Raw genomic sequence first — 16,810 nt, 5'->3', positions numbered from 1 at the left:
GGTCATCGCCAATAGTCGTCGTATGAGAAGTGTCACAAACTACTATGTCAGTAATGTTGTAGGTTCTACCACACGAGGTGATACTACTGAGTATCTGCTACGGTAGTATATCAGTAGCTGCTGTCTTCGGTAATGGCCTGGTGATCTGGGTCATCGCCACTAGTCGTCGTATGAGAAGTGTCACAAACTACTATGTCAGTAATGTTGTAGGTTCTACCACACGAGGTGATACAACTAAGTCTCTGCTACGGTAGTATATCAGTAGCCGCTGTCTTTGGTAATGGCCTGGTGATCTGGGTCATCGCCACTAGTCGTCGTATGAGAAGTGTCACCAACTACAATGTCAGTAATGTTGTAGGTTCTACCACACGAGGTGATACTACTGAGTATCTGCTACGGTAGTATATCAGTAGCTGCTGTCTTCGGTAATGGCCTGGTGATCTGGGTCATCGCCACTAGTCGGCGTATGAGAAGTGTCACTAACTACTACATCGCAAATCTAGCACTAGCTGACATCGTCATTGGTCTGTTTGCCATACCTTTTCAGGTAAATTTATCTGTTTAGCTCTAAAAAGCATGAGAGTGTTTTTATCTTTAAGCTTTAAAGAATTGTACTTTTATAATCGTCAATCTAATTTTATACAATTTAAAGCTACGATGTTTCACGTAATGTTTTAGCTTTACGTTTTATTTACTGTGTTTCACCTCCAGTTTCATATATTTACACGATCCAGTAGACTGGAATGTCATTGATTGTCTTCCCTGGTTTTGTTTCTCTCAACTTATAATGTGCTTTCTCAAGTCGTTGATGTTAGTGTGTATGGCATCTCAATGTCTTATAAGTAATTGATCGAATGCTAGTATAGAGAAAGCAGTCATGGCGGGGTTGAGACTGACCTCTGATCAGCAATCACTTCAACCACCATCCCTTGTGCCCTTGTAAAATACTATCCATTAGGTCTTTTTACATACTAGTAGATCATAATATGAGTTTCTGTTTACAAACATATGTTTCTGTCAAATTTTATATAGAACTTAATATTGTCACTTTAAGTATAAATTTCGGTTATCTCTGTAAAAGGTTTTTATAGAAAGAAGCACTGCTTCACGGTAAAGCTGTAGGTTAGTTAACAATTTTATTAAATCTTGACTGATTGTTTTCGTATGTATTTCAGTTTCAGTCAGCTCTGCTGCAGCGATGGATATTCCCTGAGTTCATGTGCAGTTTCTGTCCCTTCGTCAAAGTGATCAGTGTGTCCGTCAGTGTGTTTACACTAGCAGCCATCGCCGTAGACCGTCACAGAGCCATTCTCACTCCCTTCACGTTAGTATTATTCAAAATGCTCGGTAATTAACAACAAACTTGATGCCTTTAATTAAAAAGGCTTAGGTTTTAATTAAAATCTATCTGGAACAAACTTCTTTGTGAGCTTTTCTTGCTACTGTTAAACAGCGACTTGTAAAGTTAGTTTTGTAATTTGTAATCAATTAAATAATACTTTCGTCTAGTGTAATTTATATTAATCAGTTTTTTTAGCTTTGGAAAAAAATAGAAACCTAACATTACCAAAATATACCTATTGCTCGTATATATTGTCCCAGCAAAATATCATTAATGTGTCTGTAAATGTTTAAATCATCTGTTAAGGGAATGAAATAATATTCAACTAAATGATGTAGGCCTATAAGCCTAATGGAAACCGAAAACTGTTCCTATTTTTTTAAGTTACTCTGAAAAAGGAAATGTTTGTCATTGTTTTTTTTTTATTCAGTGCTCGGGTGTCCAAGGTTCAGTTCAAGCTGGTGATATCGCTTATTTGGGTAATCAGTGGTTTGATGGGAGCTCCTTATCTCTTCGCCATGGGTCTGACGAGGATGGAGAAAGAGGGAGATCCTTACTACTTCTGCTACCACCGCAATGTCGCCGAGGTACTTTTGTTGTGTAAAAAAACATAACAGAGGGAATGAGTCCCGGTTCATTACTACCTTACTTCTCTATGATGTCTAACTGATTTAGAGCCGGTCTTAGGCTAGAAGTGTACCTATTTAAAAATGTTAATGAGATATTTTTGCAGGTCATAACCGTCCTCGTATAGGCAAACTGCCATTTACTAAAATGCATACAAAAACAAATGAATGGCTGCAGACAGGCTAGGGTGAGCCGTCTAGTTCAGTGTTAGATCATGGGTTCTTGCATAGTTTTTATACCCGAAGGCCCGGGGTTCAAATCCAGAAAATCACGAATGACTTAAGATTTGTCTGGTGATAATACCATAAAGACCCTAGGCTTAGCCTAAATTAATGTGTAAAACAGTTCTGGGATAGAGTATGGCTTCCTAGCACGAGAAGATGGGTCTAACAACCATCCTGGCTAATGATCTTTCTGAGTCTAAACATTGAATTTACTTAAAAGCGTAACTTGACTATTTTACAGGAGGTTATGCTGGTTTACCAAGCCATCCTGGTTCTCCTGCAGTACCTGGTCCCACTCATCATCATAACCTGGGTCTACGCACGCATGGGTCTTGCTCTGTGGGGGGCGACGGCTCCGGGAAACGCCCAGACTGAGCGGGACGCAAACATTATGCGAAATAAGAAAAAGGTAATAAAAAAGGTAAGAAATAACCTTCTTAATGTAAAGTGGATTCTTCTAGGTTTGTAAAGCTTTTATTACTGCTTTTAATGTGTTTTTAATACTTGGTGGCAATAGATTGAGCTTATATTTAAAGCATATTTTTCATGTAAATATTTATACTATTTTATACTATATTTTATTCAATGTCGTCGTCATAAGTATAAGTTTTGGTCATCACTGAGAGAGATTTAATTCCGGAATGGAGGATTGCTTCTAGAAAACTCGTGGGAAAGCTGACGTTTAAGTGTGTGTTGTAGTTTCAGTCAGGCACATAGTATTCTGTTATACGGTTGTTATGTAAATTATTGGTATACATGTGGTTCTCAACTACTTGAGAGTCTAATTTTAGATTCCAGGCGTATAAAACAAGGGCTACTTACATTATCAAAAGTATAAATTAATCCAAGAATATCAGAATTATTATTAGATTGTATTAAAATAGACAAAACGTTTCTTGACCATGATGAATTTCTCTTTTAGTTTATGTCATTGTTTATTTTTTTATTTGGATAATTACTAACTTATGGTTACTTTACTTTTTATAAAATCAGTTGATGGCAGTACTATCTACAAATATATTTAGGCATAAACTTGCTTTTCACGATAACGAAACATATTTATCAGAAAATATATTTAAAACAATGAGGACGTTAATACCTGTTTAGTTTATTGTCGCTTTCCCTAACACATTAATCTACCAAGTTTAACTATTGCACTATGTGCACTCTAAGTATTAAGCATATGATTTACTTAGTGATACGATGTTGCTGATGTTGTGATCTGATGTTGCTTCAGGTGATCAAAATGCTCGCAATTGTTGTTGCGTTGTTCGCTCTCTGCTGGCTACCTCTACAAACGTACACCGTCCTGCAATACATCTATCCTGAAATCAACAGGTGAGTCTAACTATATAATAAATGTATTTAATACTAGTGAATAACAGGCAATTGGTTCAGGAACGTTATTACTATCAGATTAGCTTTGCGCAAAAATTTTTGCCCATTTACTTTGTTATACTGTGACAATAGTTAATATTGTCTTGGTAGATTATTTCATATGTATATTTCAGTATAAATTAACTAAATATCGTTGGAAACATAATTTAACAGCAGAAGACTATGACAGGATAATCTATCCTGTGTAGAAGTTATAACTACTTAGATGAACTTCAACTGAAAGACACAGCCCGTAAAAAGGTGTTCTCAACAAAAACTTTACAATTTTAACTAAGGTCATTGATCTATTAGCAAAACGTTCTTCCCAGCAAAAGTTCCACTAACAATAACAGGAATATTTTCTATCGTATAATAAAAGGCTATATTTATTGAGTTTGAAATTGAGATTGTACTTTCACACATTATTATAATAATGAGATCAGATTTTGAGTGATGACGAATTTTGGTAGTTAGATAAACCTTTATCAATAATTCATCGATTTTAGATAACAATTATTTGAGGCTATAGAATCAATAAAAATAAAATTAATGATTTTTAAATAACTGTTTAGAACAATCATAAACAAATCAATAGTTATTAACGCTTAATATTCAAACTGCAACATGTTAGTATCGACTAAAACTGCTGACACCTTTGTCCGACAACACATGCATGAGTATGGTAATCTGTGTTGTGTTGTTTAGGTTCCGATACATAAACATCATTTGGTTCTCCATCGACTGGTTGGCCATGAGCAACAGCTGTTACAACCCCTTCATATACGGCATTTACAATGTAAGTTACTTACTAGGTCGGCCGCTTAGAAAACGACCTCATACAGCATTGGTTTAGCATTAGCGCGCAGGTCGTTTTCTAAGCGGCCGAACTATGTCCTAGTTAACATATTCTGTCATGCACAACTGTGCAAAGGTAAAATGACATGGGGGTTATCGTTAAATTGCTTAACATTTTTTTTAATACCTGCATATAGTAATCCTGTGTTGCTGTCTTGGCTACTAAAGGTGTCGAGATAATCACTTCATTCGAAAGTCATAAACAGAGTTCAATAATTAAAACATTATACAAGACACGAAAACATAGAATAAATATACATGTATTTATTATATTTTTTATTGAACTCTGTTGACGGCCTTAGAATGAAGTGATTGCCTTGATACCTTGAGGCCTGATTATAGTTGCACGGAACCAAAACTAGTTGCCAAAACAGCAACAAAGGATTACTATTTGCAGGTATTGTACACCCTTTAATGTACATATTTGGCAAATTTATCAAAGTTTTGTAGATAAATTGATATACTGTACATTTAAGATTTTAAAAACTGAAATTACAGGAACAAACTAAACTACAAATAGAGTTACTTAAATAGAGCTCTCGATTATTTGATGAAATGTATATTTGAGTTGAGCCATTGGGTTTCACTTAACTTTCTTCTCAGTTAACTAATGTATTTATGGACACAAACATTTTATTTTAAAAAGGCTATAGTTTGCTATTCATCACAGTTTTAACAAATTTCGTAACTATAAAGGTAAATTAACAACTAGGTGTTGTAAAGTGTTTTAATAGTTCTATTTAGGTAACTTTCTTTGTAGTTTAGTTTGTTCCTGTAATTTCAGTTTTTAAAATCTTAAATGTACAATATACATATAAGTGTATCAAGTTTGCGGGTTGAAGCTTATAAATATATTGTTTCTTAAAAAGAGTCTGTTTTTATCCTACAAATATTTGCTCCAGATATACACCATATATAAGTTTGCTCCAAATTACAAAGTTAAAACCGATATACGACTTGAAGGGAAGGGCCAAATTTCTATTCGCCCCTATTCAGATTTGCGAACCCACCGTAAACAGATTTGTGCGCCTGTCGAAATGGAGTTGTATGTCCACTTATGAAAAAAAACCACAACAAAGCTGCATGCATTTTAACTCTTTTTCAGGAGAAATTCAAGCGTGAGTTCCAGATGAGATTGCGGTGGCCGTGTGTCCGCCAAGTCAAGAGGACCGAGCCACTCGCCAGGGAGTTGAGTGGCCTGGACTCCTCCAGGTTTGAGTGGCGTAGAAACTCCACCATCAACTCCAAGAGCTCCAAGCTCACGTCAATATCGCTTCAATGAGTGTCAATGGGTTCTCACGCCAACAAAAGAAACGTTGCGACGATTTCTTTTATGGTGGAGAACGAAACCGATCTTGGCAAACTGCGACAAACTGTGAGGAAGTTTCCGCAAAAGTGCGAACTAAAAAGGTCTCCCCAACAGCCAACCCCGTGAAGTGCTGAAGTAAATATGTGAGGTGGTCAAGATATTTTACGTAAATAGACTCTAATATGAAAATGTGTAATTTTGAATATTTCTATAAACGCAGAAGATACGCGTCCGGTAACTGAACATGGAGGCGTTCGGCAGTGACGTCACCGGGTTGTGGGGGCCCGGAACACCATTACCACAACGATAAGATGCACAGCTATCGGTGTTCGTGGTGTAGTGGATAGAGTACTCGGCTGATGAGCAAGGGGTATCTAGGTCGAATCCCACCGGTGACACTAATTTGTTGTCAAAGATTTTTCTTAGAATGCCATTTCTTCTGAACCGTAAATCTTTTGTTAGAATTTGAGGCATTTATAATTTTATTTTATGAAAAGAGTTAAATGTTAACCTTTATTAGATTTTTTTTACTATCGGCAAGTTTGGTTAGTTATTAGGTTATTGCCGAACGCCTAATCCACGCCTGGTTACCGGACGCGTATCCTCTCCCTTATATAAAAGTTTGAATATGTTTTATTACTTCCGAATTTGGAAATTTGGAAAATGTATAAATTGTAAATAATTATTTTTATACACAGGAATATCGTTCCACTATTGAAATAGTTTTCTTAAAATGGATTTTTGGAAAATAATTTGACGTAACGTTATTATATTTTTATAAAACATAATCTCAAGTTATTTGTATTAATTTCAATTAATGTCTGTATCTGTATATGATGTTGTATGGTTTTACTTTAAAGGTGAAAATACACTGAAGTTTTGACTGTAAATTTGTATATACAGTAATATGCACAATGTTTTTGATCGTAATATTTGCAGAACTATGTAGTTGCATTAGATGCCTAAAGTTTTCTACTGATGATCACATGTACAGTTTTAAAGTCTACTTCACTTTTGGAACAATCTATAACTTAATCTTAACATTTTTGTAAATTGGTTGTTGAAATACAGGGGGATTCTAAATTAATGTTACACTTATTAACTAATTTGGTATTTAATTTAATTTATAATTTTATTTTATGAAAAGAGTTAAATATCCAAGGTAATATCCTTAAATTATTAATAAATCTATAAATGAAAAACTATACAACCACAGGGTAGGAACCAATTTGAAGAGGAGATTCTAAAGTTGAGTTTGACACTTGTTAAACATAGTTGCAAAATCAGCCTCTACGAACTGTTTTTAATTTTAACTACGGTTTTAAATTAATTTTACAATTTATAATCTATGAAACCCATGGCGTAAAAAAGTATGTACACAATTGCAGGCTCGATAGTTTTGTTAAATTTTTAATAAAAAAAGTTAACAAGATTATGGCTAAAAACTATCCCTCTGGCTGCAAAGCCCACATTCACTTTATGATTGAAGTCGTCCCAAACTCTAAAACACAGAACATTATTTTTATTTTTAAAGGTTCCTCGCAGCTTAAAATAATGGCGGATAACAATGACCAAGCGGTATATAATAAGTTTTGAGATTTAGAGAGGTAAAAGTGTGTAATTAATTTAAAATAGTAGTTAAAATTTATAAAAAAGTCTGCTGTAAAGGCTAATTTGGCAAATATTTTTACCAAAGTGGTGTCAAACAAAACTTTAGAATCTCCTCCCTAATAGAATCTCTCTCCTTTAGAGTTGATTGATTCTCAACTCGTGATGATATGGTGTATGGTTTTTCATTTTGTAGAGTTTCAAAAGTGTAACAATAACTTTGAATCTGATAAAAGTTTGACTTTTAAATATAATTTCAGTTTACCAAATCAACACACATTAGAGTCAGACCTTTCAAAGTCGTAATCATACGAATTGAATGATCATAGTTTTGTTAAAAGATCATCCTGGATTTGCCACACAAAAAAGAATAATACTAAATATTTATTTTTATTTATCAAATATGTATTTTTTATAGTTGAATGAATCAGATACATTGTATAAGGAAATAAATGCACTGCCCAGAAATCTTATAAAGTGAATTTACTCTTTAAATTATGCTAATTAGTTTTACTGTTATATAAATTTCATTTTATGATAAAACTAGCTGTAACCCGCGGGCTTTGCCCCGTTTAACTTCTTAATTTTCAAGATTATCTCGTTCGCATTGCTCAATCACGTCCTGGTTAAAGTTTGTTCGCTACGCTCACTCACCTTTAGGTTGGAGCTCGTTCGCTACGCTCACTCACCTTTGAGTTGGAGCTTGTTCGCTACGCTCACTCACCTTTAGTTTGAGCTCGTTCGCTGCGCTCACTTGCCTTCAGGTTAGCTCGTTCGCTACGCTAACTCGCCTCCAGGTTGAAGTTCGTTCGCTACGCTCACTCACCTTTTGGTTGCAAATTAGCTGTTGTCATAAATGTAAAAGAAATAATAGTGCTGCACCCTGTTAGTAATTTTTGTAACTTTAATGCTATTGAACATCACAGAACAGAACCAACTTGTTTAATTGAAACTGCTGTTAAGATTCAATAATTTCATTTCTCATAAGGTTAACATGGGAAACCCCAGAGCCACTGGGGCGGAGCCCGAAAGGATTTTTGAAATAAGAATATGCCTATATGTTAATGGGGAATGTGAGCTATCATCATGCCAAATTTCAGCCCACTCCGACCAGTATTTTTCGCGTTCACTTGTCACAAACATACATCCATACATCCATACATCCATACATCTAAACTTTCTCATTTATAATATTAGTAGGATTAGTAGGATATCAAAGTATTTTTTGGTTTTATAAAAAATTATGTAATAAATTTAACCTGTTATTTCAAAAAGTAATTTTTAACTCAAGCTGTGCTACAACATTCTTTCCACATAAACGTGTATTTTCGTCATAAAGACGCAAGATCAAATTTACGAATGGTAAATATGAATGACCAAGGGTTTATTAAACATTATTCATGTATTTCCTGTAAATTAAACATGTTTGGCATGTCTTTTGCTGTTTTTTGTCCCTTTTTACTTTAACTTAATTGTCAATGTTTTTATTTTTATAGTTATTAACAATGATATATCAAATACATAAGTGTGCAACCGTTTACTATTATATTAATTAAAAACCCTTGTCACAGAACCAAATTTTTCTTTTTAAATGGGTTATAAAGCAATGTAACTGCAAAAATCTAAATTCCAGTAAAACAGTTAATTAACGATGATTCAAACATTTTTTTCTGACAGAGGGTAAATTCTTGTGACACTTCTGAGTTTTGCTTATATTGCGATTCATGAACAAGGAAATTCAACAAATGTTGTAAGTAAACTTAAAAGTTGAGATATTTATTTAACGTTATGTATTTTAATGGTAAACAGAGAAAATGTCAAATTCATAGGAGAACAGTTCAAGAGCACACCTTCGGATACGCTGAACTTTCGGTTTTCAAAAGCCACTTTAGTGGCCAATTTTTACTAGATTAGCCAGAAGACTATTATCATTGACTTATTATATGTAGTCCGTAAATACACTATTCGTAGTATAATTAAATCAACTCTGGGAGGTACTCAGGGGTCGTAGGGAGCCCGCCCCCCCAAACTTTGAAAACATACATTTTATTAAGGACCCCCCCAAATGATATGATACCTAACCAGTCAGTCCCCCCCCCCCTCCAAACTATATCACTGGGTAGCCTACTAACTACATCGACGTAGATCATGAGATCAAAACACTTCTATCGTTGCAACATGATTGTTTGATAAGGCAAAAAGCTTGTCCAGTCAAGTGAAAATTAGTAAAGATGAATTTTTCTAATGGCAATTGGATATCATGATCGTGTCGGTAACAGCGTCGAAGAAGTTACTGCATGAAGACGTAGTCACGGAGCGAATATAGACGCAAGCCAATATAAAATTTGTACTACCCCCCATCGGATAAGGCGAAACTAATTAAAGAGACATTTATTGAGTATAAAATTTCTAATTGCAATCAGATATGGTTAATCGATGTATTTAAGTTGGTATATGACTTAAGGGACTAAAATGTCTACAGAAATGTTCGACTCACAAAGTAGATTAATGTCGTTGACAGTTTAAGATAAATTGATTTTATCTTACTGAGTAAGACTGAGTAAATTGTCCTGATTTTGAAGTAATTTAATCAACAGTCTAGCTACTCAAAAAACTAATATATGACATAAATATGCTTTTATACTTGACAGTAAGGATTTTATTAAATTTTAGATAAAAACCGACGTGATGTAGTCCACTTGGTTTGAGATTAAATGATTTTTTTTAGTTAAATGAGTTTAAGCCCTTCATTTATTCACTAACTTTAAGGAAAAAAGTGTATAGGTCCACGAATTGATTATTATCATTAAACTAAAATATTACGGATTACGGCTACAAAAAAACTATTAGCGTTGTCTGTCCTCGTAGGGTCAATTTTATATCTTCAGCAACTTTGCAACCGATTGAATGAGCCAACATGTTGATAATATTCTGAAAATGTTGGGAAAAAATAGATGCATGGTCAACCAAATCTACTCAAACAATACATAAATAATGACTTTGGCTTAAAATGAGTCTACGTTAGTTAACAAATATAAAAAATAATGTTAGTCATTAACAACCTCTGCAAAATCCTAATTTCATCTCGTAATAAACAATATTTCATTATTTATTTTCATTTTTTCATATTATTTTATTTCTTTAACCAACTGTTCTAAATAAATTATGAGAAATGTTGAATTAAATCTTGAATTTACTACTTTATTGTAATACTGAAATTTACAAACGTGTGTAGAGACAAATATAGGACTACACTGCAGTTTGAACTTATATTGTTCACATTAAAAACGTAAATGAAACGTATGAAAGAAGAGACAGACATGCTAATGACTGCAGAGACCACTTCTGAGTAATTACTGTTTTTATACTCGAGTCTTCTAAATTTCTGACAGTTGTCACACAAAAGGAACGTTTATTTATGCTTTTTGCACAACGATGAATTCACATGACGTCAAAAGGTCGTGTCAAAAACTGGTTTTGTTTTTTAAAAAGTTACATCACCCTCTAGTATTTGGCTTTTTCTTTCTTTTTGAAATTCAGCTGGTTATACCGTGATATTATTATTACTCAGCAAAAGTAATTAATTTTAAAGACTGAATCTGCATATTCTATAACCGATTTGTAAGATTTTTCAACATATGCCTATTAATCATACTTACACATTTTTACGATAAGTTCCATGATTTTTCTATAGACATGTATTGCGTTTTTCTGAGTATATAAACCTATACCAAAACAATACTGTAGTATGGTAAACCCTCATCAATATGGACCCCAATAAGGGCTTTGCTTAGGAGAGCTTAAATTTAACAACAGTACTGTTCACGAGAGTCTGCAGTTGAGGGTGGAGCATATTTACCACGTGACACTAAAGGAGCCAATGAGGACAGTGCGCTGTTGTCAAATCTAATAATACCACCTGATTTCAAAACAATGTTTAATATATTTTAATTTGTGTCAATAATTAGTGAACGGGGGATGTTGCAACGTCACGCTATGCCAGTCTTGCTATTGGCTGCCGCCAACTGCAAACTCTCGTGGTACCTAGTATAGTATGGACTGTAAACTATGCTGTTTATTAGCGTGTGGTAAGCCGAGTGATTATAGTTCTCGCCTTCAAATCTGATGACCACAAGTTCAATTCCAATAGACAAAGATTCTGGACCAAGATGGCATTTGTCATTGGGCTATCAATTAGCCTTATGTAAACAAACGGTTGCCGTTAAACAGTCGACAAGACCAGGTGTTGAGCCACCTCCTTACAAACAAGGTAAAAAATGCCTAAAAGCGTAAATAAACGCAAATAAAAAGTAGTAGTGAATAGGTAACGAATACACTATCCAAGCAAATATCCTTAAATATTGTTTCATTGTAAAAAGGGTTATTAAAATCGTGAGAAAAGGCACTGTTTTTTTCGTGTGAAGACTGAATTTTTTTTACCCAGCCTTAGTCAACCTACCTTAGTCTTAAGCCTGGGTGTAATTTTTTATTGGGGGGGAGGGGGGTCCCTGGTTCCTGAGTTAGAAAAAAATACTGTAGGCATACACTAGCTTATGTACAAGTGAGCATTTTCACCTATCAAATCCTAGGAAACACTGCAGACAAAAATCTTATAATTAAAAAGCCACATGTTTCCTAAATTAATTCGTCATTATCATCTAAACTACTAACCGTAATAGATCAATTCAAAATAAGTAACAAGCTTAGGACGTGAAAGCTAGCACAAAAACCACTCTAACCCCTTGGCACTGTCTTCGTGATCAAAACACAAAGCAGTGAACAACTAAATAAATACAAATTAATACTAACGTTTATAAACAATAGTATTTATAGTGTTTAAATTTTAATAAAAGTATCAACAAATTAGATAAAAAGATAAAAATAAAAAATTGATTTTAAATGTAAAACCAATTAATTGAAGATTTTTTTGATCAAGCCAAACCATCAGCATATTTTTTTTTATAAGTTTACTGTACAAATTTAATCTTTTGTTCACAAACATGTGCATGACTGCATAAAGCATAAATAATATCATTACTTAAAATGTATAATGAATTTGATCAACTTATATATACAAGGTTAATATAATTTTGAATACAGCTTTAAAAATAAGTACCAATCGAGCACACATACATTTGCTCTTCTCAAACATTCCAGACTCTAGAAGATCAAAGCAATATGCTAATAAACTGAGAGTGTTACAAATATATCTGCCATTGTAGAATAATGTAGTATAATATGTCATAAAACGAATAATACGTTAATGCTCTGATGTATTAGGTTTAGGGGGTATTTTAATAAGACAGAACTGAGTGGCATATTATAGTCGATACTTTGTATTATTTTGCGTTAATTTTTAACTCGCAATCAGTTTCTAACTGAAAGAAGTTTACTATTGAAAACTTCCATTGATATTGTTTTACCCATAACGTTTTAAGACTAACAAACGAGTGAATTGTTTTCAAAAAAGGTTGAAAAGAGTTGATAGAGTCTTATATTGTTGACAAGACAAATAATGTCAAGCATTAATGCCTAATGAGTTAATTTTATTAAACTGGTGCAGTAGAGTGGTGACCTTTTGTACAAAGCTTGTTAAAGTACTGTGTTTGTGAATTCCGTTCAATATTGCTGGTTGACATATACGGTAAGCCTGCAGGTACTAATTACCTCAAAGTTCAAAGACGATATTGTAATTATGTTCACTTTGACTATGCACCATGTAACGGGACGCATTGCAGTAAACATAATGTAAAAACTATTGAATGTATTTTGTCTTAAATAGTCAATGACTTGCAAATATCCCATAAGATTTAAATTTCGTGGCTAAAAGTTCGAGGAATATGAGACATCACTATATTTTTGGATTCAGGTGTCGATGCAAACATTACTAAATGGTCTGAAAAACGTTTAACACTTTCTAGACTTAACCTTTTAGTGGGTTTTAAGAAAATGGTTTTTACAAATACCCGATATAGTTTTACTTATTGTATAAGAGTGTTAAAGAGTCTAAAATTATTTCCAAGCACATTTTCCAGAATGTATTGTGTTGTGATTCCATTACAAAAATAACGTATTAACATCAAATATCTTTTTCCTAACTTTTCATCATAGAATTGTTGTTTTAGAAACTTACCCTACGTGGTAAGTTTAACTACACACCGAGTTATCAGTTTTTTTTCTACATTCGGTTACGTAATTTAGTAGGACTACCATATTGTTTATTATTTGAAATGGCCTATATGTTATATTTTATTAATGAATGTAGAAAAAATTATAACTTTATTTTACCCCGATTTTAACAGTCAAGAACTCATTTGATTTGGATTAAATGTTCCTATCCTTTTTATCTTAAAACACTTTTCTACATTTTTACGGCTTTCATGAAGTTTTTCATTAAATATTTAAAAGGCCGCCATATTGAAACAACTTAAGATATTGGAACGAAAGTTTTAAGCTCTGTTTACCTTCTAAACTACACATTTATACCAATTTTGAAATTTTTTATTTTAAAAAATTACTCATGATAAAAAATAGTTCCTAAAAATTACAAAGAGTCTGACGAACAGAAATCTAGGAATTTGTTAATGTTATACTTATATGACAGTTTATGTTTGTCTTAGCCTAAGGAACAAGCCCACGAAATATGTCCATACAGTTTGGAAACACCCTGTATAATTCATGATAGCTAATATCGCTGTCAGACTTTCATTGCAAATAGAACAAACACTCACCTTACTCCCTATATTAATTATTGACAACAATGTGTTTGGATCATGTTCGCCATAGATTGTAGTGTGATAATGACATCACTACAACGTCATGTGACCTAATGGCTTCTGCCCATTGTTCTTTGTGGTATTTATAAATGTATGTACAATAAATCAATATGAATAATCATTGAAAAAATACCAACCCACTCGTTGAACTTAGATTGTGATCAGAAAATTTTTAAATTTATTTGTTTGTAAACTATTATTCACAATTATCTTATTTTGAAAACCTGACAAAACCTAAGAACTATGGCACTCTTACGTTTTGTTATATAATCTGCATTGTGTAGGTTACAAACCCCTGAACATACAACGAGTTCTTTTAAAACTTAACATGCCATTACTTAAATTAAAAATAAGAGTTTGTTTGAAAAAATATATAACACAATCTGATACTTATGAGTTAAGTAAAAGAACTATTGCTGTTTCAATGAAGATTACACGGGTTTTTAAATCTAGGGTCAATCTAGTTTCTGAAGGTAGTAAATAACATTTTGAAAGTATTAAATTCCAAAAAGATTTAATTTTATCCTCTGGAAGCTGTTATAAAATTTTGTTCTTAACACTTTTGAAAGTTTCTTAAAACTTGAGAAAAAATTCCATTAATGTTTATTGATAATCCGCGGCTTGAAGGACCAAAGATTTGCGGAGTGTTTGAATGAGAGAGAGGAAAAAATCTAGGGTTTTAATACAAAAGAGTCTTATTTTTCAAGATAACAATGACACGTTTTGTATTAGAGACGAATTAATACTACAGTAAAGATTTACATGGTCATGTGATGCATATTACAGATAAAATGGAACAAAGACGTCATGGTCTTAATTAAATAAAAAAGACAGCTTAATTTAACAATGTGTTTGATAAAGAAATAGTAAAATAAAAGGTACCTATAATAAAATAATTATCAAATAGTAAAATCCATCAAATATTTCTCGTCTCATACTACTTAAAAAATTTTGCAACGTAAATTATATTCTTGACCAAAATATTACGGACTTTTAAGTTGAAAATTTAATAATAAACAAAAGGTTATAATCAAACTTGTATCAAACCTACGTCCACAAAAAGGAAAATTGAATCCTGAATGCGCCTTCAATTGTAAATGCAGTACACACAACATTGCTGTACTGACTTTAGCATCTATAAAGCTACAGGACTGCTCATGTAAACTTAATAAAGTTTAAAACAAATACTTGTTTAAAAATATGCTGTTAGTAGTTCAGTTTGATAATGTCAGGCATGCTATAATAGTTAATCTAGATTTTCATAAATTAAAGTGTTTCCTTACCATAATAACCCACCGACAAAAGATTATGAAACATGAGTTACGATAAAATAGAGATCCATTCACACTGCGATTTTTGCAAAGTATTTTAAATGGAAATTGACTTTTAGGAATTTAATTAACGGCCGTAAAATGCACTCAGTCCTATTTGTAGTGTCAATAATGGACTTAAGTCTAAAAGCAGAATGGTTTAAAGTGATTAAATCTACACAAAAATAGGCAGAACACCGCATAGGTCTAGTAGGTTCTTACACAAATTCGCAAGCTATTATTTAATTAACAGCTCATTATTGCCAAACATGTAATACTTACTCGTAACTTCATTTGTTTCTCGTCCTATTTTCGTTAGGGGGATTTTTTAGAGTACTTTCACCATCTCTGAGTCTATCTCGACTAAACTTTTAACAAACAAATTATTTATTTGATGTACTTTCTGAACTGAGGTTGAATTCTTAAAATATCATATAAACCTCTGGATAAGAAATATCAGAAATTATCTCTTAAATACCACGATATATTAATCAACTTGTAAATACATCACTTGAAATTTGTCAGAAAGATAAAGCAATGATGCCAGAAAGATGTCTCATATTTCACGCTGACCTCTCCCAGACAATAATAAGCAGCACTAATGACACTTTGTCCAAATAACGCGTCTCAAGTAATGAGCCAGTTCTCGTGTTTCTTGAACTCTTCAGAGAAATTGCTTCTTTCTAAAATAGTTTCAGAGGAAAAATAAATGTTAATAGATATATTTATAAAAGGCTAGAAATCTTGCATTGTATATTAATTGACGCTTACAAGCGGGAAGGGTGTAAGTACATATGTAAAGTATATGTAATTACGCCCTTGTGTCTTAAAAGCGACCAATTATTGTTAGGATGATTTTTTTAACCATTTACTTAACATACAAATATCACGTTCATTGACTTAAAGTTTAAAGTCAGTCCCAACCAAAATTGGCAATACCATAGTAACTTTTAGCACTTATACATGGTGCCCTGTAACTCTCTGGACACATGTATATAGCGTTATTGATTAGGTCAAGACAAACACATTTCACCATAGGAACGTGGGTCTGTGGTGCCTAGTTAACCGCCTGTCTAGACGTTTCTGTTATTATTTATCCATTATTAAAAAATAAAATCATTGAAAACAACATAAAATTTCACAAACTTTTTTGTCTCTTGCAATATTTTTATGTTAACGGTCTTCATGAAATTTGGCATCAAATATTTCAAATGGCTGCAATTTTGAAACGGTTAATGATTTGTTAGTATAATGTTAAACAAAGATAGGTCTTCATAAGATAAACCTTTTTTTTAATCTCAACTCTGTATCTTAAACCGTTCAGGAGTTATTTTTTCAAACACATAAAGACAGACGGACGGAAAACTAGACACCACAGACAC

At 32.9% G+C, this 16,810-nt stretch overlaps 1 protein-coding gene across 1 annotated transcript; it reads left to right on the top strand.

Annotated features, from left to right (window-relative positions):
• Positions 1–44: 44 nt before the first annotated feature.
• Positions 45–6,821, top strand: LOC128984979 (tachykinin-like peptides receptor 99D). Its single transcript, XM_054404351.1, has 8 exons — positions 45–50; positions 359–547; positions 1,176–1,324; positions 1,773–1,929; positions 2,435–2,602; positions 3,431–3,531; positions 4,276–4,366; positions 5,531–6,821. Exons 1-8 carry the CDS (start codon positions 45–47, stop codon positions 5,705–5,707), a joined length of 1,038 nt encoding a protein of 345 aa, XP_054260326.1. The 3' UTR covers positions 5,708–6,821.
• The last annotated feature ends 9,989 nt before the right edge of the window (positions 6,822–16,810 follow it).

Source organism: Macrosteles quadrilineatus, unplaced genomic scaffold, assembly GCF_028750875.1.
Source record: "Macrosteles quadrilineatus isolate MER2022 unplaced genomic scaffold, UCM_ALF_1.0 Scaffold_2__2_contigs__length_208266976, whole genome shotgun sequence".
Classification (NCBI taxonomy): domain Eukaryota; kingdom Metazoa; phylum Arthropoda; class Insecta; order Hemiptera; family Cicadellidae; genus Macrosteles; species Macrosteles quadrilineatus.
This window is presented reverse-complemented; position numbering and strand designations above follow the sequence as displayed.

What these genes read in the sequence shown, in the direction of transcription:
- LOC128984979 (XM_054404351.1), top strand. An exon ending in ACCACCGCAATGTCGCCGAG is followed by an intron (nt 1,930 to 2,434) that starts GTACTTTTGTTG and finishes ACTATTTTACAG; the next exon opens with GAGGTTATGCTGGTTTACCA. An exon ending in ATCTATCCTGAAATCAACAG is followed by an intron (nt 3,532 to 4,275) that starts GTGAGTCTAACT and finishes TGTGTTGTTTAG; the next exon opens with GTTCCGATACATAAACATCA.